Raw genomic sequence first — 25,269 nt, forward strand, 5'->3', positions numbered from 1 at the left:
CTAGGGTCTGGGGATAGCTGTCCCACAGACCAATCAAGCAACAGCCGAACAGCCTAACATAGTCATCCTCTCAGAATCATACCTTACAATGTCCCAGACACCACCATCACCATCCCTGGGTATGTCCTGTCCCACCAGCAGGACAGGCCCAGCAGAGTGGTGTACAATCAGGAGGGAGTTACCCTCCTGTCCTCAAAATTGACTCTGGACCTCATGAGGTCTCATGGCATTAGATCAAACATGGGCAAGGAAGCCTCTCACTGATTACCAACTACCACACCTCTTAGCTGATGAATCAGTACTCCAGCTGAACACCAACTGGAAGAGGCATGGAGGCTGGCAAGGTGCACAATATACTCTAGATGGGGGCCTTCAATGTTAGTCACCAAGATTGGCTTGGGAGAACCACTACTGACCAAGCTGGCCAATTCCTGAAGGACACAGCGGCTAGACCACGTCTGTGGCAGGTGGTTAGGGAAGCAGGAGGGAAAACCCTACTTGACCTCACACTCACCATTCTACCTCTCGCAGATGCATCTGTCCAGTATTGGTGAGAGTGAAGATGATGTGCCGTCTTTACGATGAGGATGGTCTTCATGTTGTGCGCCACTACCACAGCACTAAATGGGATAGATTTCAAACAGATCTAGCAACTCAAAACTGACCATCTACGAGGCACTGTGGGCCATCAGCAGCAGCAGAGCTATAATTAACCACAATCTGTAACTTCATGGCCCGGCATATCCCCCACTCTATCATTACCATCAAGTCGAAGGATCAACCCTGGTTCAATGAAGAATGCAGGACAGGATATCAGGAGCAGCACCAGGCATAGCTATAAAGATGTCAACTTGGTGAAGCTACAACACAGAACTACATGTGTGCCAAACAGCAGAAGCAGCATGCGATAGACAGAGCTAAGTGATCCCACAATCAGTGAATCAGATTTAAGCTCTGCAGGCCCTCTCACATCCAGTCATGAATGGTGGTGGACAATTAAACAACTAACTGGTGAAGCAGGCTCCTCAAATATACCCATCCTCAATGATGAGAGGTGGGAGCAACACATCAGTGCATAAGACAAGGCTGAAGCACTTGCAACCATCTTCAGCCAGAAGTGCCTAGTAGATGATCCATCTCGCCTTCCTCCAGAGGTCCCCAGCATCACAGATGCCAGTCTTCAGCCAATTTGATTCACTCCAGGTGATATCAAGAAACAGTTGAAGGCACTGGCTACTATAAAGGCTTTGGGCCCTAACAATATTCCTGCAATAGTACTAAAGACTTGTGCTCCAGGATGAGCTATGCTCCTAGTCAAGCTGTTCCAGTACAGCTACACCACTAGCATCTACCTGGCCAATTACTGCCCCATCAATCAAATCTGGATCATCAGCAAAATGATAGAAGGAGTCATCGACAATGCTATTAAGCAGCACTTTGTCAGCAATGACCGGTTCATGACGCTCAGTTTGGGTTCTGCCAGGGCCACTCATTCCTGACCTCATTACAGCCTTGGTCCAAATATGGCTAAAAGAGCTGAACTCAAGAGGTAAAGGTGCAAGTGATTGACCTAGGCATCAAAGCAGCATTTGATCAAGTGTCTTTAAGGAGGCCTCGCAAAATGGAAGTCAATGGGAATCAGGGGAAAACTCTCCACTGGTTGGAGTCATACTTAGTACAAGAAAAATGTTGTTTTTCTTGGAGTCAATCATCTCAGTCCAAGAGCATTGCTGCAGCATTTTCTCAGATTAGTGTTCTCAAACCAGCCATCTTCAGCTGCTTCATCAATGACCTTCCTTCCATCACAAGGTAAGAAGTGGGGATGTTCGCTGATGATTGCACAACATTCAGTAACATTGGCTTTGTGACTTCTCAGAGATTGAAGCAGTCATGCCCATATGCAGCAAGACCTGCACAACATTCAGGCTTGGCTGACAAATGGAAAGTAACTCTCGCACACATGCCAGGCAATGACCAACTCTAACAAGAGAATCTAACCATTCCCACTTGACATTCGATGGCATTACCGTTGCCGAATCCCCCATTATCAACATCCTGGGGGTTACCATTGACCAGAAATTGAACTAGATCATCCATATAAATACTGTAACTACAAGAGCCAGTGAGAGGCCATAAATCCTGTGGCGAGTAACTCACCTCCTGATGCTCCAAAGCCTGAATACCATCTACAAGGGACAAGTCAGGAGTGTGATGGAAAAGTCTCCACTTAACTGGATGTGTGCAGCTCCAAAAACACTCAAGAAAGAAGCTCAACACCATTCAAGACAAAGCAGCCCGCTTGATTGACAACCCATCCACCATGTTAAACATTCACCCCTTCCACCATCGAGGCACAGTGGCAGCAGTATGTACCACATACAAGATGCACTGCAGCAACTCACCATGGCTCCTTTGACAGTATCTTCTAAACCCACGACCTCTATCACCTAGCAGGACAAAAGCTGCAAATGTACGGGAACACAACCACCTGCGAATTCCTCTCCAAATCACACACCATTCTGACTTGGAACTATATTGCCGCTCCTTCACTGTAGCTGGGTCAAAATCCTGGAACTCCCTCCCTAACAGCAGTGTAGTGTACCTATACCACATGGGCTGTAGTGTTCAACATGACGGCTCACCATCACCATTTCATGGGCAATTAGGGATGGGCAATAAAAATACTGGCTTAGCCAGCGACACCCACACTTGATAAGAGAAGTTTTAAAAAGTATTTCTTTTTTAAATGTCTGGTGTTAAAGGAGTGGATCAGTGAGGGGTTTAGAGCAATTTGAATCTGCCTGTCAATGTCATTTTACTATGAAGTGTTTTTCAAAACCTTTAATTCCAGCTCTGCAATTTGTTCCAAACTGTAGTAAAATTCCCGAATAGCTTCTCTCCTCCAGTTCAGTTTTTGAAGAACAACACCAGTTGGCATTGAACAACTGCCCAAAATAACTGATGGGCATCATAGTTTGCAACCCTGGCCTTTATAATTAATTTACGTTGTGGTGAACAGTTACAAGAAATTGCCCAGTATCGACAGTTGGCTGCACTAAGTATGGGCGTTATATGTGGTAGGGACTACCTGTTAAATCTCAAGTATTTATATTCCCATTAGCTGTGTTCTTGAGTATTGCTGAAGGAGGACATTTTGTTGAAGCTTTTCATCTTGCACTCATCAGGACAATCGCAGGAATACCAATATCAGGGGAAGTAACAACTTTATACTATTTGAGAAGAGTGTTGATTGGTTTGCAAGTGGACTTTGATTGGTAGAGGTGTTGCCATGAAGAGTGCAGTAGTTAATGGTGACTGACAGTTAACTGCCAAGCATTGTTTGAAATTTAAGTCAGCAGCCTGACTGTGAGTGGTCAGGGTATTGCCCTGAGGAATGAACAAGCAAGTGGCTATTACTCATTTTGTTTAGCTGAATAGGTACAGTGTGTGTACATGTTCTGTCTGCAAAACACAGGGCCCCGTATATTAATATATGTAGCTTCCAGCACATGCAAATGCACCACACTGCGAGCCTGACTGGCAATCTTAAATTTGTTGTCAACATAATTCTTAGCACACTGAATATTATTTAGCAAATGTTGGCCAATCATGGAATCACATCTAACACTCGACACTGTGTTGAGTTTTGCAAGCACAGTCTAGTTGGGGATGTCTGTATCTTGCCCATTGCAAACAACCGAAGGGACATGCTCTTTGATAAGATTCACAAATCTTTGGGACGTACGGCCTACATAACTAGCATCACACTGGCGCTGAAATACATATATCACATTACTCATTTGTGTGATAGGCAGAATGTCTTTTTGAGATACCTTGAGATAATCTGAGGTAGACTGGGCAATCTGAGCAACAGGTGAAGCTAGCTGTTTCACATTGCTACTATGCAGTAGCAACAGGAGTGGTATTCGCCACTAATGGGATGCTGCCGTCAAGCCAAAACGACACTCTGCCTATCACACAAATGAGTAATGTGGTAAATGAATTACAGTGCCAGTGTGATGCCAGGATATGTAGGCCATACATCCCAAAGACTCGTGGATTGTATCAAACAGCACGTCCCTTCTGCTGTTCGCAATGGACAAGGTGCAGACCGTCCCCAACTGGCCTGTGCTTGCAAAACTCAAACAAACAGTGTCCAGTACTAGATGTGATTCCACAACTGGACAACATTTGCTAAATAATCCCCAGTGTGCTAAAAATTACACTGACAGCCAAATTAAGATTGTTGTTTGGGCTCGCAGTGTGGGTGCATTTGCATTTACTAGTAGCTACATAAATTACTACACAAGGCCCTGTTCTGTATAGACAGAAAGAATATGTACACACAGGGCAGAATTTTACAGCCCCGTTTCAGCAGGGATGGGGCTGTAAAATACGGCTAGCCATTATAAATCCCATTGACAACAGTGGGAATGTAAAATCCCACTGCCGTAAAATTCTGCCCATTGTGTCTGTTTCAGCTAAACAAAATAAGTGGTAGCCATTCGTTGGTTCATTCCTCAGGGCAATGCCTTGACCAATCAGTCAGGCTGTCTGGTTTAAATTTCAAACAATGCTTGGCAAATAACTGTTAGTCACCAATAACTGGTGCATTCTCCATGGTAATGCCTCTACCAATAAAAGTCCACTTGCCAACTAATCAGCACTCTCTTCTCATAGTCTAAAGTTGTTGCTTCCCCTGACATTGCGGTTGTCCTGATGAGTGCAAGACAGAAAGCTTTGACAAAATGTCTTTTTTCAGCATACTCAAGTTCTGTATTACCAAATAACTAACTGTTCCAAATTACAAATTAGATTTTTTTTCTTTACAGACAAAGAGAGAGCAATAGCTATCAGGATCCTATTTTCCTCTATTTTTTTCACTCTTGTGGTCTTGTCTACAAGGTAAGTTTCTGCAGGGGCAGCTGATTTACCTGTTCCAGTTTTCCTCCTGTGACCCCACATTCCTAGGAGATTGAGGTAAATAAATGTCCCTGAGATGACCATAAAAAGCTGATTCCCACCAATTTTGTTGGCAATGCATTCAGCATAAGGTGAGGTCGTGTTCTAGTTATGCTACTGGGCTAGTAATCGAGAAGCCTGGGCTATCAATCCAGAAAACAGAGGTCAAACCTATCATGGCAGCTTGAGAATTTTAGTTCAGTTTAAAAAAACCTGGAAATAAAAATTTTACATCAGTAAAAATGACCATTTCAGATTGTCATAAAAACACAAGTGATTAACTAGTGTCCTTTCGGGAAGGAAGTCCAGCTGTACGCCAATGTGACTGAATCCTAACTGCCCTCTGAAGTGGTTGGATCCAATGGTTACAAATCAGTGGTTCAAGTAGGCATCCATTCTTTCTGGATAACCGGGCAATAAATGTTGGCCCTGCAGCGATACACAAAACTGCATTTAAACAGAGACTTTGTATTATTATTTTTTTAAACCTTGCCAGCTCTGTGACAGTGGCCGCTAGCAATGGAATTATTGCGCAAGGTGTCCTTAATGCTCATTTGTCAGTTGATGCCGTTAAGAGGCAAATTTTCATTTGTGTTGCAGGTAATGATTTGCTTTGCAAAAAACAAAATTGCAAGGCACTCTGAAGTCAAGCTCAGGGAAGAAACATGCCAACTCCTTGATAGCGTGGCTGTCTGTGGCAAATGGAATACAATGTGGGGAAGTGTGAGGTCATGCACTTTGGTAGGAAGAATAGAGGCAAAGACTATTTTCTAAATGGGGAGAGAATTCAGAAGTTTGGAGTGCAAAGGGGACTTAGGAGTCCTAGTCCAGGATTCTCTTAAGGTTAACTTGCAGGTTGAGTCGGTAGTTAGGAAGGCAAATGCAATGTTGGCATTTATTTCGAGAGGACTAGAAAATAAAAGCAGGGATGTGCTGCTGAGGCTTTATAAGGCTCTGGTTAGACCACGTTTAGAATATTGTGAGCAATTTTGGGCCCCGTATCTCAGGAAGAATGTGCTGGCCCCGGCCAGGGCCCTGAGGAGGTTCACGAGAATGATCCCAGGAATGAAAGGCTTAACATATGAGGAACGTTTGAGGACTCTGGGTCTATACTCGATGGAGTTTAGAAGGATGAGGGGGGATCTGACTGAAACTTACAGAATACTGAAAGGCCTGGATAGAGTGGACGTGGGGAAGATGTTTCCATTAGTTTGAGAGACTAGGACCCGAGGGCACAGCCTCAGAGTAAAGGGAGGACGTTGTAGAACAGAGATGAGGAGAAACTTCTTTAGCCAGAGAGTGGTGGATCTATGGAATTCATTGCCACAGAAGGCTGTGGAGGCCAGGTCATTGAGTGTATTTAAGACCAAGATAGATAGGTTCTTGATTGGTAAGGGGATCAAAGGTTACGGGGAGAAGGTGGGAGAATGGGGTTGAGAAACTTATCAGCCATGATTGAATGTTGGAGGAGACTTGATGGGCCGAATGGCCTAATTTCTGCTCCTATGTCTTATGGTCTGTCTGTGAATCCATCGACTTTGCTAATTTTTCTGACTGTTTTATAAATGATTGCTGATTCGAATCACTACATCCCCTTTCTCCACTTCTGTAGTTTGCACATACTTTGACAGTAAACTATGTTCAGCACTACACACTCTCCTCTGTGCAGTGTTATGGGAGTGTCTTCATTGACAGCTGCGTCAATGAATCAAACCAATTCTACTTCATTGCCTAGTAATTAAGAAACCAATCCTTAAAATCCAAATCCAGCCTTCCCAGCACTGCAATTCTCTCCAGCATGGAAAAACAACTAGCATCAGAGAACAGGTTTCTCGACCACAATCTCCAAAATTACTTAGCTAATTTGATCAGCACTAGGAATAAGATGAAAAATAAACTGATCAATACCCTGGATCTTACTGCAAAGTTAATGCTCAAGGTATAGCAAATAACAGCAACATGTATGTAAGTACAAATTAAACCTCTTCAATAAAATGAAGAACTTGGATTTATAAAGCACATTCCACAGTTTCAGTACTCCAAACCATCGTAATTGTATTTGAATTAATCAAAATCATTTGGTGCCATCCTCTCCCTAACCAGCCTGTTTCATAGATTGACCACTCAATCACTGAAATAATGTTTCTGCAGATCAGTTGCAAATTAGCAAGAAAAATACATGCAGACTGCTAGTCAACCCGTCAGCAAATACATGCTGACAGTCAAACATTATGTAACTTTATCTCAAACGATAATGGGCAGAATATTGCGCTCATCTGACCCAAATGAGCATATAATGACGCATGATGATGTCAGGCGAACGTTCTGACGTCATCAGGCACTTGCGGGATATTTCAGTAGGCGGGCACACGGAGTCGGCAGCATGCCTGCCGACAATTAACAGGCCTAATGAGGCCATTAAAGTTCTAATTAAATGGAATATTCTGCTGTCCATCCAACCTTATGATTGGCAGGCAGGCGAAAAGGCCAAGCGACCTTTGGGTTTTGTGCAAAACCTCATCCATGGGCGAGATGAGCTTTCATTCAGTGACTTAAAAAAAAATAAAACATTTTCAAACTAATTTCTAACATGTCCTTGCTCATGCGAACATCAGTGCTCGCGCCCCTTCTGCTCCCACCACAGCAGCGCTGAGCATTTAGTGCGTGGTTCATGCTGGCTGGCTGGCTGTTAATTGGCCAGCCAGCGAGAATTCCATGCCAGGGCCCAATCGAAGGCGATCAGCGGGACCACTCCCGGATCCGCCCACTGTGCCCACCTGAAAATGGCAAAATTCTGCCCAACGTGAAGTGAAGTGCTGTAAAGATTTATAAATCTATCCATATTAGTAACAAGTTGAACCTTTAAGAATAAATGAACAGACTCTTTCCTCTCTGGTTCCACCATGCTAACTATATGATATTATTGGTCATCGACTTCACAGTAACCAGATTTGACAACATAAAATGAAACATAAACTTGCAAGTTCCCAGTGTTCACCATCAGTCTTTCTCACGTGATAATCATCGTCCTGGGAAACCATTCTTTCCGAACAAGGAAGCACTTATGCAAATGTACAGGTAATGGGCATTCTATCACACCATATTGCTATACCCTACTATGTCTACAAACAGTTTAACCAAAGCATAGAGTTAAATAATAATCTAATGTGTGCAAGAAGTTTTAATCTTTGCTGCATCGATGTCAGAAAAAATATTAACATACAAATATATGAGACACACAAAAATGGAAGCTTTTTATAACAATATATAGGATCAACTTTGATAAGGTAGTTAACTAAGCTTAATGTATTACCCGTCTTCTCACACGTGGGGCAGCTTCAGGGGTGTTTGGTGACGTTGGTTCATTTAGAGTTTCTGAGGTTGAGCTGAGAGATGAATTGCTGCTTGAGAGTTCTTTGTTCTGTCTTCTGGATCCGAATGGCAAGACTGATGCCACAAAATCTGAATTGTCTTTCTGCTCTTCTTTCAGAGCATCCTGCTTTTGCTTATGGGCTCGATCATTAACAATCACTTGAGACAATGGCATAGCAAAGGCATGTGGTGCGAATTCTGTTGACATAAAAATATTTCTAATTAATAACGTTGCATTCATTACTTTATTAAATAATGTTTCTAAAAGAAAGTATGTGAACAGACATTGGACTGATTGTATCAAGTGACTCACATCAATCTCATTGTTCTGTGTGTTTTAATTAAAATGGAACAAAGCAGCTTATAATTCAAATCACACTTCACCTCATGCAGTGCTACCTCAGTCCAAGATTGGAACCGTACCCATACATGAGGCAGGCAAATCCCACTAATGTTACAAGATAGTTTACACTGCAACACTGCTGGGTCTCGATACTGCACAAACAGGCATAAGTCCGTAAGAGTCAACTTCTATAAAATGATGAGCATTTGGCTTAAGTGCTAATATTCCCAAATCAGATCAAATTCCAGATAATCCCAGTGAGTGGAAACTTGAATCCCCATTCTGAATTCTGGGTTGGCCTCCAGCAGTATACTCGCTCCCGGTACATCTGCATGAGAGTGAGTAGTTCCTCCCCCATCCAACCACCCCCCAATCATTGTGTGGGCTTGTGGGAGCCCATAAAACCATCCTGCTATATAGGACTATATCAGCCAAACGGGCATAAATGATGCAGTGTTGATTACTGTTGGTTGCAAAACACCCTTCGATTTCTCCAGGTCTCTTAATAAAGAGGGCTGTCCAACTTGGCAGCCATAGTTTTTCTTTAAACAACACATGTTATCCTTCCACAGTAACCTAATTATCATCGATGGAAGACAATGTGTGCAGCTTTAACAACCTGGGAATGTGTGCAGTAGTGAGAAGTAAAAATGAATATAGCTTCCTTCTCAACCTCAGCATGTCCTAAAGCGCTTCACAGATAATGATGTCTTTTTTGAAGTGCAGTCACTGTTGTAACGTGGGGAAACACAGCAATATTGTTGGAGTGGCTGTCCTTCAGATGTGACATGAAACAAAAAGCCGGTCTCCCATCCAAAGGGCGGCAGCCAATTCGCATACAGCAAAATCCTACAAACAGCAATAATGACCAGATAATCTGTTAGTGATGTTTGTTGAAAGATAAATATTGATCAGGACATTAGGAAGAACATGCCTGCTTTTTTTCAAAATAAAGCCATGGGATCTTTTACTTCCATGGGAGGGCTGATATGACCTTGGTTTCACGTTTATCCAAAAGATGGCACCTCCAAAATTGCAGCATTCCCCCAGTGCTGCACCAGACTTTACCCTCAAGATTCAGAAGTATATTGTGCATTGTCCAGAATGCGTAATATATTATGTTGTACAGTGTACAGCTTGGCGGCTGATGGTTCTGCCCCAATCCAATTTATTATTCTTCCAATTATATCGCAATGGGAGAGAATTCCTTGGGGATTTCATGGTACTTTCTTACAAACAGCTAATGTGGCTAACCTATGCATATACATATATTTCCATGGCTTTTGTGATTTGACAGTTACATCTGTGAATGCCTGGACTTGCTGACATTGAAAATAATGGGGGTAAAATTCAACATTGCCATGGGACTCCAAAACTTGTAGTTTCAGATCAGAAGCCCATTATACAAGCCAGATGAATTTTTCTACACATCCTGGTCAAGTTGAATTTTACCCCCAAAATGCTGGAGAGAAATAATGTTTTAAAATTATCTGAAAAATCTGCAACTTATAGAACACCTAAGAGAGTGATTTGTACTTGTCAAGGCAAGACATACTTCTTCCATTTCCAAATTTCCCTATGGCATTTCATTGACAATACTATTAGAATGTACTGAAGTCCACTATTTGCACAGTACTGTTGCGCATACAGCATCAGCTACATGTATCCTTTTTGTTGCTCTTCTGCAGCTCCAGTGAGTTGACCCAAGGGCACTTTTGCTCAGGTTTCCTTGATCTTTGGCCACCTTTTCCAAAAAAATGTTAGAGCTAATATGAATTTTCAATGAATTATACAGCAATCGTAGTATACATCCCCTGCTGTGAAACAATAGTCTGAAAAACAATACTGGCAATTCATTTGTCATTTGACAAAGGCACGTAAATGGTGGTCAAAAAGGTACCATCTAAATAAAATATCCATCAAACTGGAACTTAAAGCACACTGCCAAAAAATTTTTTGAAGTTGGCCAGACTGTTGCTATTGTCATTATCAAAACGCTGATAGAATTTTGAAAGTAGTTTTAAATGTAGAATCTACTTTTTGTCCTAAGACAGTATCTCAATAAGATAAGTTGATACTTCCATTTATATAGTGCCTTTCACAGCCTCAGGATGACCTAAAGCTGTTTCTAGCTGATGAAGCACTCCGTAGTGCAGTCACTGTTGTGATATAGGAAGCATGGGAGCCAATTTGCTCAAAGATCTACAAACAATAAATAATGGCTGAATAAGCTGCTTTAGCAACATTGTTGGTTGAGGGACAATAATTGGCCAGCACACCTTTTTTTTTGAAGAATTCATTCATGGGATATAAGCATCACTGGCAGGACAAGCACTTATTGCCTATCCTTAATTGCCCTTGAGAAGCTGGTGCTGAGTCGCCGTCTTGCAGCATTGCAGTCCATCTGGTGTAGGTGTACCTACAGTGCTGTTAGGAAGGGAGTTCCAGGATTTTGACCCAGTGATGATGAAAGAATAGCAATATATTTTCACATCAGGATGGTGTGTGGCTTGCGAGGGGGAACTTGCAGGGGGTGGTGGTGTCCCAAAGTCCTTGTTTCTCTAGGCAGTAGAGAACCGGGGAGAACTTCTCTGCTCTTCCTCGACAATGGTGCCATGGAATCTTTTACAAAAACCCAAAAGGGCAGATGGGGCCTTGGTTTAATAGCTCACCTGAAAGACAGTAACTCTGACAGTGCAGTACTGAAGTGTCAAACTAGATTAGGTATTCAAGTCTCCAAAGTGGGATTTAAACCCACAACATCTTAGGACAAATAACAGCTTTCCTTTGTTTAGGGGAAAATGGTAGTTTATCATGAGAAATGGCACTCAGTGGTTCTGAGCTTCACCCTAGGGAGTAGTTCCCTTAAACACAGGATGCCTTAGGCATGCACATGTGTCATGTAACAGAAACCAGGACCAGAATCCTAACAGTACTGGCAACAAAACACAATGTAGGGATGTTCACAGATTGGAGATAAAATGAAGTTATCAGATTACATAGAAGGAAGAATTATGTAATAGAGGTCTGCTACAGATATATCCTTGACCTCAACTATGTCAGATGCTCCCTTAAGTGACCAGAGGGCCCAGATTTTAGAGAAAGTAAGATGGCAGCCAAATAGATTTTCAAAATATATTTACAGCTATTTAATTAGTTAAACACTTTCCCTTTACTCAATTTGCTGAATTGATGTTTCATACTTCCTTAGTAGATCCTGATTTTTCTAGCTAGCTTTTGATTTGATTCATATGTCCTTCATCATTCATTATGATTTGATGCTCTTAATATGTAAATTCAATCAGTTGGGTCCATGTTTGACAGAAACTTGCATATATGCCAGAATGATACTGAAGTGTGATGCATGGTACAGATAAGCTAAAGAACTATTTGATCAAGGAATAGGATAAATAAAATGAAGCAGTTTCCCTCACAGCAGCTTGGTCTAACTTATCTCAACAATTTTAGAGAGAGCGACCATGTAAAAGTATATTTTGAATAGATGGGACACACAGCTCTATGAATAACTGAGCATGCGGCATTCCCCTCTATTCAAATATCCCTTTAAGTGCAACATGAATCCTGATTTCCTGCAGTTTGATCAAGAACAGTCTTTCACAAATAATTAAAATACAACATCATTGTAATACAAACGTACCTTACAATTTTTGTACTTCATGTACCAGTGCATCCCCCTTAGAGCTGAAAGGACTTGCTGCCTAAAAAAAATTCTAGAAAGCTCCACTCTTGGTAAGAAGATATATTCCAACGCTCCTACGATGCTGTTTATTAAATCACACTGAAAGGGTCACACTGTACTTCTCAATTCATGAGGTCAGAGCTGTTTTAAACAGGCTTCACTTGCTGATGCTGAAGTTGTTTCCACATTTCTGATGGGGCTTGGTGATTAACTCCAGCAGGACTGAGTTCCATTTTTCCAGGGTGTTTTCAAGGACAAAAGTGGCACAAAAGTCAGGTGCAAGTAACCCCAATTTGTATTTAAGTGCTCCTCTACAAAGTTCCTTCTGCACCACACTGAGGAAAAAACCTTTATGAAAAATATATTCATTCTCAGGATGTAGGCATCACTGGCAAGGGTGGCATATGTTGCCCATCCCTAGCTGTCCTGAGGCGGTGGCGGACTGCCTTCTTGAAGTTTTGCACTCTGTTGTGACTTGCTATAACTGATCTGCTTGCTAGACCACTTTGGTTAAGACTGAACCACATTGGTGTATGACTTCAATCAAATGTAGGCCAGACTGGACATGGATTGATGATTTCCTTCCTTAAAAGGACAGTTCATCAATATGGCAGCATCTTGGTCATTTTTACTTCCGGCTCACAATAACTGAATTCGAATCTCAAGGTTTGATGATCGGATTTGAACTCATGTTCGAGATTAGGCCAGGCCTCTGAAGTTTTTCATTCTTTGATGGTAAGTGAGCATGGCTCCTCTGCCGGTATTTATTGCCCCTCCCTATTTGCCCTTGAGAAGGTGGTGGTGAGCCTCTTTCTTGAACCACTGCAGTCCATGTGGTGTATGTATACCCACAGTGCTGCTTCAGAACTTTAACCCAGTGACAATGAAGGAATCCAAGTCAGGATGCTGTGTGGCTGGAGGGGAACTTGCACGTGGTGTTGTATAGACACATCTGCTGCCCCTGTTCTAGGTGGTAGAGGTCACGAGTTTGGAAGGTGCTATCGAAGACGCCTTGGTGAGTTGCAGTGCATCTTATTAATTCAGCAACTTAACAAGAAAGCTCCTATGCCTAGACTACCCTCATATATTCAAGTCTCCAGTTATAGCTTTGCACACTGGAAGAATGGATACATCTGATTAATTTGACTGCATTCCCGCCCTCATAGGGACAGAAGTCTTACATCTATCAGTTCTGATTCAAGTCTCACAAAGAGAATATTCTTATTAAGGCAACTGTCTTATGTGATTTCCTGTTGCCTGCTTCATGGTTTGACCATCTAAAACAGACATTAAGCCCTTTGCATTTTCCTATGTTCCAGCATATCAGCTGTTGAGCGGAGCAGGCATAGGGCCTACCCTACTCAGGATGACCAAGTCTACATGAAGCCTAACCAGCAGTCTTTGAAAGGAATGCTGGAGGACGCCATTTAACAAAACTCACCTTGATATGGAGCCTAAGGGAGCAGGTGAGCAGACCATTTTCACAGCAATCCCAAAAAAATGCTAGCCGACTCCTACAACCTTCCTGGATAGCAGAGGCCTGATATTCATCTCCACTATGTCTATGAGCTGCCTGGGGACATGCAGTAGGAATCTGCAGATTGCTGGTCTCATTAAAAACAAGTGTACCAATTTCTACCTAATGTTGGCCCTGCCCTGCTTTTAAAAAAAACCCTTGAGCAGTGATATGTAGTATTCTTTCACAAAGTGAAATTACACTCTAGAGTACACCTTCTTATGTTGAATGTTATATCCAGGGAGAAACAATGAGTAATACAGCTCAGAAGAGGCCATTTGGCCAGCTCTTTGAAAGAGCTATGCAATTTGCCTTAATCCCCTGCTCTCCCCATAGCACAGTAAATTTATTATCTTGAAGTAGATCAGCAATTCACTTTTGAAAGTTATTAATGGATCTGCTTTAACCAGCCCTGTAGCCAGATCACAACAACTAGCTGCATGAGAACACTTCTCATCTTTTTTTATTTATGGGATGTGATCATTGCTGGCTCAGTCAGCATTTGTTGCCTATCCCTAATTGCCTTCAAGAAAGTGGTGGTGACCAACTTCTTGAACCACTGCAGTCCCTGTGGTGTACGTACACCCACAGTGCTGTTAGGAAGGGAGGTCCAGGTTCTTAATCCAGCGACAGTGAAGGAATGGTGATATATTTCCAAGTAAGGATGGTGTGTGGCTTGGAGGGGAACTTGCACTTGGTGCTGTAGTGATACGTCTGCTGCCCCTGTCTTAGGTGGTAGAGGTCACAGGTTTGGAAGGTGTGTCAAATGAGGCTTGGCGAGGTGCTACAGTGCATCTTGTATACTGTATACAAGCACAGACAGTGTACTGATAGTGGAGGGAGTGAATATGTAAGGTAATGGACAGGATGCTGATCAAGCGGGTTGTTTTATCATGGATGGTTTGAGCTTCGAGTGTTGTTGGAGCTGCAGTCAAATAGGCAAGTGAAGAGTATTCCTTCACATTTCTGATTTGTGCCTTGTAAATGGTGGACAGGCTTTGAGGAATCACGTGGTGAGTTACTTGCTGTAGAATTTCCAGCCTTTAATCTGCTCTTGTAGCTACGATATTTATAGGGCTGGTCCAGTTCAGAGTCTGGTCAATGGTAGCCCCCAGGATGTTGATGATGGTAGATTCAGCAATGATAACATCAGTGAATGTCAAGGGGGGGATGGGTAAATTCTCTGTTGTCGGAAATGAACATTTCTTGGCATTTGGGTGGCATGAATGTTACTTGCCACTTATCAGACCAAGCCTAAAATGTTGTCCAGGTCTTGCTGCCTATGGAAGCAGATTGCACAGTACCTAAGGAGTCTCAAATGGTAATGAGCACTGTACAATTGATTACCAGCAAGCATCCCATTTCTGATCTTATGATGGAGGAAAGGTCATTGATGAAGTAGTTGAAGATGGTTGGGCCTAGGACACTACCCTAAGGAACTCCTGTAGTGATATCCTGAGACCAAGATGACTGACCTCCACCAAGCACAATAATCTTCTTTTATGCTAGGTATGACTCCAATCAATGGAGAGTTTTCCCCCAATTCATACTGACTTCAATTTTGCTAGGGCTCCTTGGTGACACTCTCAGTCAAATGCTGCTTTAATGTCAAGGGCAGTTACTCTCACCTCAGCTCTATCTTCCATGTTCCGACAAAGGTTGTAACGAAGTCAGGAACTGAGTGATCCTGGAAGAACCCAAACAAGTCATCTGTAAGCAGGTTATTGCTGTGTAAGTGCCATTTGATAGCACGGTCAACAACACCTTCCATCACTTTGCTGATGATCAAGAGTTAGACCAATGGAGTCATAATTGGCCAGATTGGGTTTATCTGCTTTTTGTGGATAGGACATACCTGGGCAATTTTCCACATTATTGGGTGGATACCAGTGTTGTAGCTGTACTGAAACAACTTGGTTGGAGTACAGCTAGCTCTGGAATACAAGCCTTCAGTACAATAGTCAGGTTGTTGTCAGGGCCCATAACCTTTGCAGTATTCAGTTTTTCACGTGGACTGAATTGAATTGGCTGAAGTCTGACATCTGTGAATGTTGGGGACCTCTGGAGGAGGCAGAGATGGATCATCTTCCTGGCACTTCTGGGCTGAAGATGGTTACAAATGCTTCAGCCTTGTCTTTTGCATGAATGTGCTGGGTTCCCCACATCATTGAGGGATATTTATGGAGCCTCCTCCTTCAGTAGTTGTTTAGTCATCACAATCATTTATGACTGGGTGTAACAGGGCTGCAAAGCTTTGATTTGATCCATTGCTTGTGGGATCACTTAGCTCTGGCTATCTGCTTCTGCTGTTTGACGTGCACGCACTCCTCTTGTCTTGACTCTGGTTCTTATACCAATCAACCAAAGTCAAGAGCACCCTGAGACGCTAGGGTGAAGAGCCAGCAGTCATGGTCCACATCAGTACCAATGACATAGGCAGAAAGAGGAATGTGATCCTAGAGACAGCATTTGGAGAGCTAGATAGCAAATTAGCAAGCAGACCTCAAAAAGTAGTAATCCACGGATTACTCTCAGTACCACGTGTAAGTGAGCATACAAACAAGAGGATGGAGCAGATGAATGTGCGGCTGGACAAGAGGTGCAGGAGGGAGGGCTTTAGATTTTTGGGACATTGGGATCAATTCTGGGGAAGATGGTTGTACAGGCCAGACAGGTTGCACCCAAACAGAAACAGGACCAATTTCCTTGCAGGCAATTTGCTAGTGCTGTTGGGGAGGGTCTAAGCTAACTTGACAGGGGTGTGAGAACAGGAAATAATACTTGAGAGCGATACCAAGGTGCAAAGAATATTGAATATTGGTCAAGACGGCTAGTCCTATTGTACTCTTTTGGGATAAACAAAACTCAATAAATTTTTTAAAAAAAATCAATGAGGGGGTAAATAGACTCTCATGGGGCACTAACTAAAACAAAAACATGAAAGGAAACTTAACTAATTAAACCAAAATGTCATTACCAGGGGTGATGATACACCCCAGCCCCAGTGGTGCCCACTGGTCGCGAAAGGCCCTAGTACTATTGTATATGCGCATAAATCATTGAAGGTGGCAAGATGGTTGAGAGTGGTTAATAAAGCATATGGCATCCTGGGCTTTATCAATATAAAAGCAAGGAAGGTATGTTAAATTTGTCTAAAACACTGGTTTGGCCTCAGCTGGAGTATTGCATCCAGTTCTGGAGCACCACACTTTAGGAAGAAAGATCCGCGTCCCTGGAACCAATCACGTAGAAAGACGGGAGAAGTTGGGATTGCTCTCTCTGGCAGAGAGAGAGGGCTGAGATGAAATTTGATAGAGGTATTCAGAATTATGAGGTATCTGGACAGAGTAGATAGGGAGAAAATGTTCCCATTGGCAGAAGGATCGAGAACCAGAGGGCATATATTTAAGATAATTGGCAAAAGAAACAATAGCGACAAGAGGGAAAAACTTTTTCATGCAGCAAGTGGTTAGGATCTGGTATGCATAACCTGAGAGTATAGTGGAGGCAGGGTCAACTGAGTCTTTCAAAATGGAATTGGATCATTTTCTGAAATGGAAATATTTGCAGGGTTTCAGGGACGGGTACTAGCTGGATTGCTCCTTCAGAGGGCCAGCATAGACATGACGAGCTAAATGGCCTTTTTCTGTGCTGCAACCATTCTATGATTCCATAAACACCTTAAGTTCATGTCCTCTGGTTACTGACCCTCCTGCTTCTAGAGATAATTTCTCCGCAATTATTCCATTACAACCCTTTGAGACTTTGAACACTTCTATCAAATCTCCCCTTAACCCCTGCAGCTCCCAGAAGAATAACCCCAGTTTAGCCAGTCTCTTCCCATAATTGAAGTTCCAGATCCTTGCTACCATTCTAATAAAATTCTTCTGCACCCTCTCCAAATCTTGGCATCCTTTATAAAATTTGTTGCCCAGAATTGACCTCAATACTTACCATTATCTCATCAACTTGAGTGTTTTTTAAACATTGCACCCACTAGCATGGAAATACTCTTATCACTACCATTTATCAAAATCTGACAAAGGTGTCAGCCTTGGTTCAGTGTTAGCAATCTGATCAGAGTCATAATGTTGAGAAGGTAATCCAGATCAACATTCTAGTACAGTACTGAAGGAGGGCTTTACTATCACAGATACCATCTTTCAAATTAGACATTAAACCGAGGGGCTGGTATGCTCTCTCAGTGGACACAAAAAATCCCATGGCCCCATTTTGAATAATAGCAGGGAATTTTCCCAGTGCCTGGCCAATATGTAATCCCTCAGTAAATGTGAGAGAGATATTATCTGAACATTTATCTTATTGCTATTCATGGAATCTTGCCCAATGCATATTGGCCACCATGTACTACAGTACAACAGTGACTACACATCAAAAGTGTTTCATTGGTTATAAAGCACATTGGGATGTCCTGAGATTGTGATAGGTGCTAAATGAATGCACGTGTTTCTTTCATGCGCCAATTCTTTAATTTACAATCCACATTTATTTGTGATATATTTCCTCGTAAATAAAAAATAGAGAAGGTGGCGTCTCAGTTGATAGCACTAATGGATTATTCCACTTCTTCACTACTTGAGGGTTTATTGTATCCATTTTTTCGTGTTAAGCAACTTTCTTCCTGTTAAACGTCAATCATGTGAAACCAGTGTAGAGTTACAGCTTGGGGACGTGGAAAAAAGAATACAAAAAAAGAAAGGCATGGAACTAGGTGGAATTTTACAGCCTGGGACAGGATGGCATGCATAAAATTGGGCACCATGGCAGTGGTACTGTGCCCACTACACACCTGCCCCTCTCCGCAATTTTACTAGCCAAGGGAGGGTCAGGAAGCCTGCTCACCCATGAGCTAATTGAGGCCCTTAAGTGGCCAATAACAGTCTCTTAAGAGACAGTCACTTCTTGCTACTGCTGTAGGGAGGCTGGTGCCAAGTGTCCAGCCAACCACGTGAAACCTAGCGGACTGATGGCCAGGCAAGGTTGTTAGTGGGCGTCGGGAAGAATGTTTCTTTTTCAGACACCCTGTGCCCCATCGAAAGCCTCCCTTCCTCTCCCACCCCCTGGGGTTTCCTGACACCTCGCCCTGACAATCCTGGCCTCCCACCCTGGCGGAATCCCAGACCTACCTTTAAGTATGGGCTCCATTAGTACCTCCTTCTCAGGACACCCTACAGTCCCTGCAGAGGCCACCACTCCTGGTAGCACTGCTGGCCCTCTGATATGCTTGCAGCCCTCAGGAGGAGGAATGTTCTCACGGAAAGGGCTGGAAGGCCTGCTTTGAGCCAACTAAAGACCCAAGGGCTACTAGTGGCTGTGGAGGGGCAAGCCAGCCAAGCAGAGGTGTGATCGCCACCGACTTCTGTTGAGGGGCGGGCATCCCACTCTCGCGTGTAAAATTCATCAACACTCCCCCTCACTCTCTCATTGCAGCAGGGATCAGACAACCAGGTAAACGAATAGACAAGACTCTCAGACCAAACTGCTTCACATTTCAACCTAGGTAGAATGAGGATTCTGTGACTGATGAAGCTCAGACTCGAAAGGGAGTTTGTGACTGAGGATGCACCAAGATCTTCTGAGATAATCAACCATCCAAACAAACTAAATAGTGGCAGTGAAGCCCATATTGCTTTCAACTTCTGTGCCACTTCGAAGAAGCCTGGGTTCATCACTTGCTGGATAAATTTATCGGTGGCAATAGCAACAGAGGACAGCAACTTTTTTTTAAAAAAAAACAGCACCCCTCTGGAACTTATTTGGCATAGCTTGCCTCATTGCACAATATTGTAGGTGGCAATGAAATTTGTCAGAACGTGGCTGTGTGTCACCCTTATGCTAGAGTGAAAATTTGGTGTATCAGTCTTCCTTAAATGCACCCTTCAAGACAAAAGAATTTTTAAAATAATTTTTATGGAGCCATTGATATTTGAATCTTGTAAAGGGTACCAAACTCAAAGCCATGCAAAAAAAAACTTTTGAAATCATGGCAGCTTGACTTCATGCCAATAAAGTAATTTGTGATGGGGAGGAAATGGCCTTGTACAATTTAACACTCATTTACATGATAGTTTCCTCTTTATGGGTGATATTTTTTTAATGATTTCAATTACAACAAGACAGTTTTCTTAAATGGCGTCAGATGACGATAATGGAAGATCTTCATTTTTACATTTATGCATTTTAAAGGTACATGTTGATTACAATCTATGACTCTTTTTGGAAGCACTGACCATCTCAATACCAGTCAAATGTGTAAAACGGTAAGACATGCAAAGACAACATGTTAGCCCAGAGGATGGGTTACTGGATTACTAATCCAGTGGCCTTGACTAATGATCAAAAGATACAAATTCAAGTCCCACCATGGCAGCTGGGGAATTTATAGATTCAGACATCTACACCACAGGAGGCGGCCATTCAGCCCATCTTGCCCAATGAAGATCTGACTACACTAATCCCATGTTCCAGCACTTGGCCCATAGCCCTGGAGGCTATGGCAACACAAGTGAATATCTAAATACTTCTTAATGTTACCAGAATTTCTGACTCAACCACCCTTTCAGGCAGCGAGTTCCAGACTCCCACCACCCTCTGGGTGAAAAAATTTCTCCTCAACTCCCTTCTTAGCCTTCTACCTCTTACCTTAAATCTATGACCCCCGGTTATTGAACCCTCTACTAATGGAAAAAGTGCCTTCCTATCCACCCTATCTATGCCCCTCATAATCTTATACACCTCTATCAGGTCCTCTCGCAAACTTCACTGCGCCAAGGAAAACAGCCCCAGCCTATCCAATTTTTCCTCATAGCTCAGACCCTTCAGCCCAGGCAGCATCCTGGTAAATTCAATTAATGAAATAAATCTGGAAATAAAGCTGGTATTAGTAATGCTGACCCTTAGGGAAAAACCTATCACCCCTATCTAGTCTGGCATATATGTGACTCCAGATCCACAATATGCGTTTGACGCTCAACTGCCCTCAAAAGGCCTAAACAAGCCATTTGGCTGTTTTCAAGGAGGCGGCTCACCAGCACCTTCTCAAGGGTAATTAGGTATGAGTAATAAATGCTGGCCCTATCAGTGAACCCGTAAATGAATGCAAAATCAAATGATTTGCCTCACAACTAAACGGGATGCAAATACACTCTTAATGGTGATTCGAATATGAATCTTGGATCAAAATTTCCACAAGCAGTTTGTTGAATAATGAAAAGTAGAATTCAAGACACAATTAATTAGTAATTCATTGAATTCCTGAACTAAGTACAATGGTCTTACTATGCGATAGTAACAGTTGTGGTACTTTCAAACACCATGCCCTCTAAATATGGGTTTACAACTTATAAACCCAGGAATGCCAATTTGCTGGATTTTATTGTCAATTTTTTAAAATAGAATCCAGATAGGTTATTTTTTTCTTATAATCTCTCAACTTCCATGCACTCTGTCTAAACAGGAAAAGGCAGAAGATTGGCACCAAGTTAAAATGCACAGACAGTCGGCGCAGACATGATGGGCTGAATGGCCTCCTTCTACACCATAACAATTCTGCGATTCTGTAAACATCTCACCAAGACTGCAACCCTTTAACAGCTGTTAAACTTCAGCAAGAAGTTTGAAAGACTTGCATGGATTTAAGAACTTTAAAAGACAAACATTGGTGTTTTCGGATGAAAGAGTGACTGGTACAGCGTGTGACCTGAATATACAAAAAGGGAAGCAATGTGCATGAGGAAAAGGCAGAGCAAAAATAAGCTCAGAGTTGGAAATTACTGCATGGTTTCACAGGGATTACGTAACTCAGAAACTATGACAGAATTTCCCATTTTCTATTAAATGAAACCATTAAGCAGGTGAAGTTCTACGTTAAGAGACCGGGGTGAAAAATGTGTTATATTTAAATATGTTGTAACAAGCGTATGACTCTTTTCAAAAGGAAGCAACAAAAACCATTTCTAGCCATCTGTCGACCACAAAGACAAATGCACTTTGTCATCACTTATCATGCTGGCAAGTACAGAAGCAAATGGCTGCAAATACAGAAAATTAGGTTTTTAACATTTCTCCACATCCTCCTACAAAACGGCAAAGATGATTCAGAGCTTTCAGAGTACACACCCCATTGAACAGACTAGGCCACAGAATATTTACTAAAAGGTGTTGATAAGCAGATTCCACTCAAAGTTGCTCAGTGATGCTTATATATTTTGTTAGAAAAATAACAGTTCATTCAATCTGTCCAATTTCCATTTTTACTCTTATATATCTGGCATCATCCAGAGCAAGAACCAAAAACGCTATCTCATTTGTTTCCAGGTTTCTCTCTGTGAGCATCTTTCCACGGTTGTGGGGGTCACTGTTAAAATGTAATTATGTCCAACAGCAGGATCCCAAAATAAGTTTTGCAAGGTGATTTTTTTTTTCATGAGAAATAAAACATTAATTTAAAATCAAGCGTGTTGAACCGTTCACTTTCTGTGGAATTGTATAGAAATATCTACGGACACCATGTACATTCAGCTCCAAAACTGTGGAAATCTTATATAACGGTCTTGTTAAAAAACGCAGTTCTACCCACGAGCATAGTTGGTTTTCAGCTAAGGATTAATTATTTTTGATGATAATGATCACTGTTCCCAAGAGATGGGTTTGGTGTGCCAATGTTAAAATGCACTGTTTCACACTCGTCTATTAATAGGTCATCTGGAAGATCTCTGCTTAGTTATGGATGGGAAAAAACATCATTGGTTCTTTGACTAAGGACACAGGCAAGGGATGGGCCAAAACATTCATTTCAGTGCCTCCAGTGCACGGAAACATTCACTCATCTGGGATCCTGCAGGTTTTACTCAACTTGAGCTCGACAAGTTGCAGAAGACAGCATTTATATAGGGAAATGCCAGTGGTCACATCTTCAGATTTCCACTTGTACACCAACCACGATGGCAATAACCCATTTCAAAACGCCTCCAAATAATTGTCTTGGGCTACAAAAATGATTATAGGGCCACTGCCTTTAGAAGAAGAGGAGTGCCACGGCTTCATTTGAGCTAAAAGGAGAAGAACTATAAAACATTTATGGCAATTTCACAACACTATTACTTGCAAGAGACAGGATAACATGTTTCCTGTGATTTGATTTATGTCACTGCACATGTGTACGGAAGTAAACAAATGAGAAAAGGGTATCCAAAAGCATTTAGGGAACACAATGGCTGGGATTTTCCTGCCCCGTTGTGGCGGGACCCGCTGCTGGAGATTCAGCGGTCCAGTCAAAAGGTCATCCACCTTCGGTGATACTGGACGATCCCAGTGGCAGGCAGGCTGGAAAATCCCGCCCATTGCCTATTAATCTTCACCGATTGACAAAGATGCTGCTCGTGATAAATGAATTTGTTTTTGGGTATGGGTGCCACTGACAATCCCTCGCTGGTCCATCCCTAGTTGTAACCGAGAAAATGGTGTCGGGCCTTCTCCTTGAACCATCATTGTCCATATGGCGAAGGTGCTTCATTAATGTTGCTAGCTAGCAAATTCCAGGATATTCATCCAGCAACCATGAAGCAATGGTGACATATCAGCCAAGTTAAGATGTGTAGCTTGGAGGGTAATACAGGCAGCATGGTGTTCCCATGCACCTGTCGCCACTTGGTAGTGAAGGTCTCGTTGAAGAAGCATTGGAGAATTGCTATGGTGCACTGAAGCTGAAGAGAATGGACATCTGAGCTGGTGAATGGGAAGCCAATCAGCATATCCCTTGTGAAATTTGCACTAGTGAGGAGATAGCGTCAACTGTAGGAAGATTGATCATGAATACCCTTCATACACCAACATGCGCAGCATATTAAAGCATCATGGCAATTGATATTAGAAACTATGGAACAAAGAAAGCCCATTCCTTTCCCAGACCAGCTACCTTCCCCTCTTGCATGAACTATATCCAACCCATTTTGTCTCCTGTGGAGAAGTTCTACAATTCCCAACATTCTGTTTCAATTTGGTAGTCAAACATCATTGTTGTTTTGCCAGTCGATCTCCTGTTACATTGCGCACAGGGAATCAGGACCAAGCACTCCTTGGGTAGAGCAGGAAGGAGGTCTGTGACACTGAAGGCAAGGAAAGGCTGGAGGTAGATCAGTGCAGGATGAGGGTGAATGTTAATTATCAGGAATGGGGGGGACCAGGGGAGATGAAAGTTAGATTCTGTGAGAAAGGCAGAACATAATAAATGAGGTTTGGCTGGAGGAGGGGAAATATTTGGGGTAGAGAAAGATATGGCCAGAACCTGGAGGAAGTATCATTTTGTTGCAACAAGTGTGGCCAGAGAGTCAGGCTGGGGAGAGGACAAGAAAGAAAAAGAATTTGCAAGGAAACAGTGCACTATGTAATTGGGTTACAAACACACAAATGTTCCACTTTGCATTGTGCCAAAATTAAACAACTGGATCTTGCAAAGTCTGTATGCTTTTAGATTTTTTTGTGGAGAGGGAATCATAAGACACTTGCACTGAAAAAACTAATGTGAATTGTAGAATGTGGCCCCTGCAATAACTCTGCCAAGAACTCTAACCACAGCAATGCACAAAGGCAGCCTGCCAACTCTGTTGACTTTCTCATGGATTTTTTTTAAACATTACCAGCATGGGGGCCATGTCATTGGTGGTCAGAAGAGGACTCTAGGCCCCTGAATATATGGTAGAGAGAGTGGGCATATGATGGATCAGAGGCCACAACATTTGCACAAGCAAGCACTGGAGGCTAGAGCAGGGTTAGAGGTGGGTGGAGGGCTGCATAAGCCTGGCCTTAAAATATTAAAATCTTAAAATTAAAAATGGCATTGCACTTCATCACAATTAAAATACGCTTAACACTATAACTGAACATTGTTGAGGTTCAGCACAATAGGTGTGTATGTGGAGGTTGTAATATGGAGCTGTTTCACTGAGATTAAAGGAGGGCGGTGCTACACAGCACCACCACTGGTGGGGCATATGCAACTGCATGCTGAGTTTCAAAGTATTATTAAAGATTTGTGGCGTCTGAAGTCAGTGATCAGGTTAATATTGAGAATCCAATTTGATTCCCTATTAACATTAAAGAGCTTGGCAGGGGCAGTTGGGGAGCCTGCCGCCACTCGCGATCAGCACTGGGCCGCAATTTCACACTGCTGGGCCAATTAAGGAACACCCAGCGTGAAACCCGAGCGGCAGTGCTGAGTGCTGCCTGTGTGTTGGGGGGCGGGGGGGTAGGGTAAGCGGGCCGAGCATGAACCTCATACACGTGCGCGAGTGAGCACTTCATAATCTCCCTGAGGCACGGAGCTGCCCCAGGGAGAGGAAGAGAGATGAAAAAAAA

The 25,269-nt window shown here is 42.6% G+C and overlaps 1 protein-coding gene across 6 annotated transcripts in view; it reads right to left on the reverse strand.

Moving 5' to 3' along the window:
- LOC121290325 (rho GTPase-activating protein 6-like) overlaps positions 1-25,269 on the reverse strand; it is a 665,043-nt gene that overhangs the window by 79,360 nt on the left and 560,414 nt on the right. For all 6 annotated transcript variants that reach the window (XM_041210647.1, XM_041210646.1, XM_041210648.1 and 3 more), the window contains exon 4: positions 8,276-8,532. In XM_041210647.1, the coding sequence (XP_041066581.1) occupies positions 8,276-8,532 (257 nt within the window). The remainder of the gene's footprint in view (positions 1-8,275; positions 8,533-25,269) is intronic.

Source organism: Carcharodon carcharias, chromosome 18 (genome assembly GCF_017639515.1).
Source record: "Carcharodon carcharias isolate sCarCar2 chromosome 18, sCarCar2.pri, whole genome shotgun sequence".
In the NCBI taxonomy this organism is placed as follows: Eukaryota; Metazoa; Chordata; class Chondrichthyes; order Lamniformes; family Lamnidae; genus Carcharodon; species Carcharodon carcharias.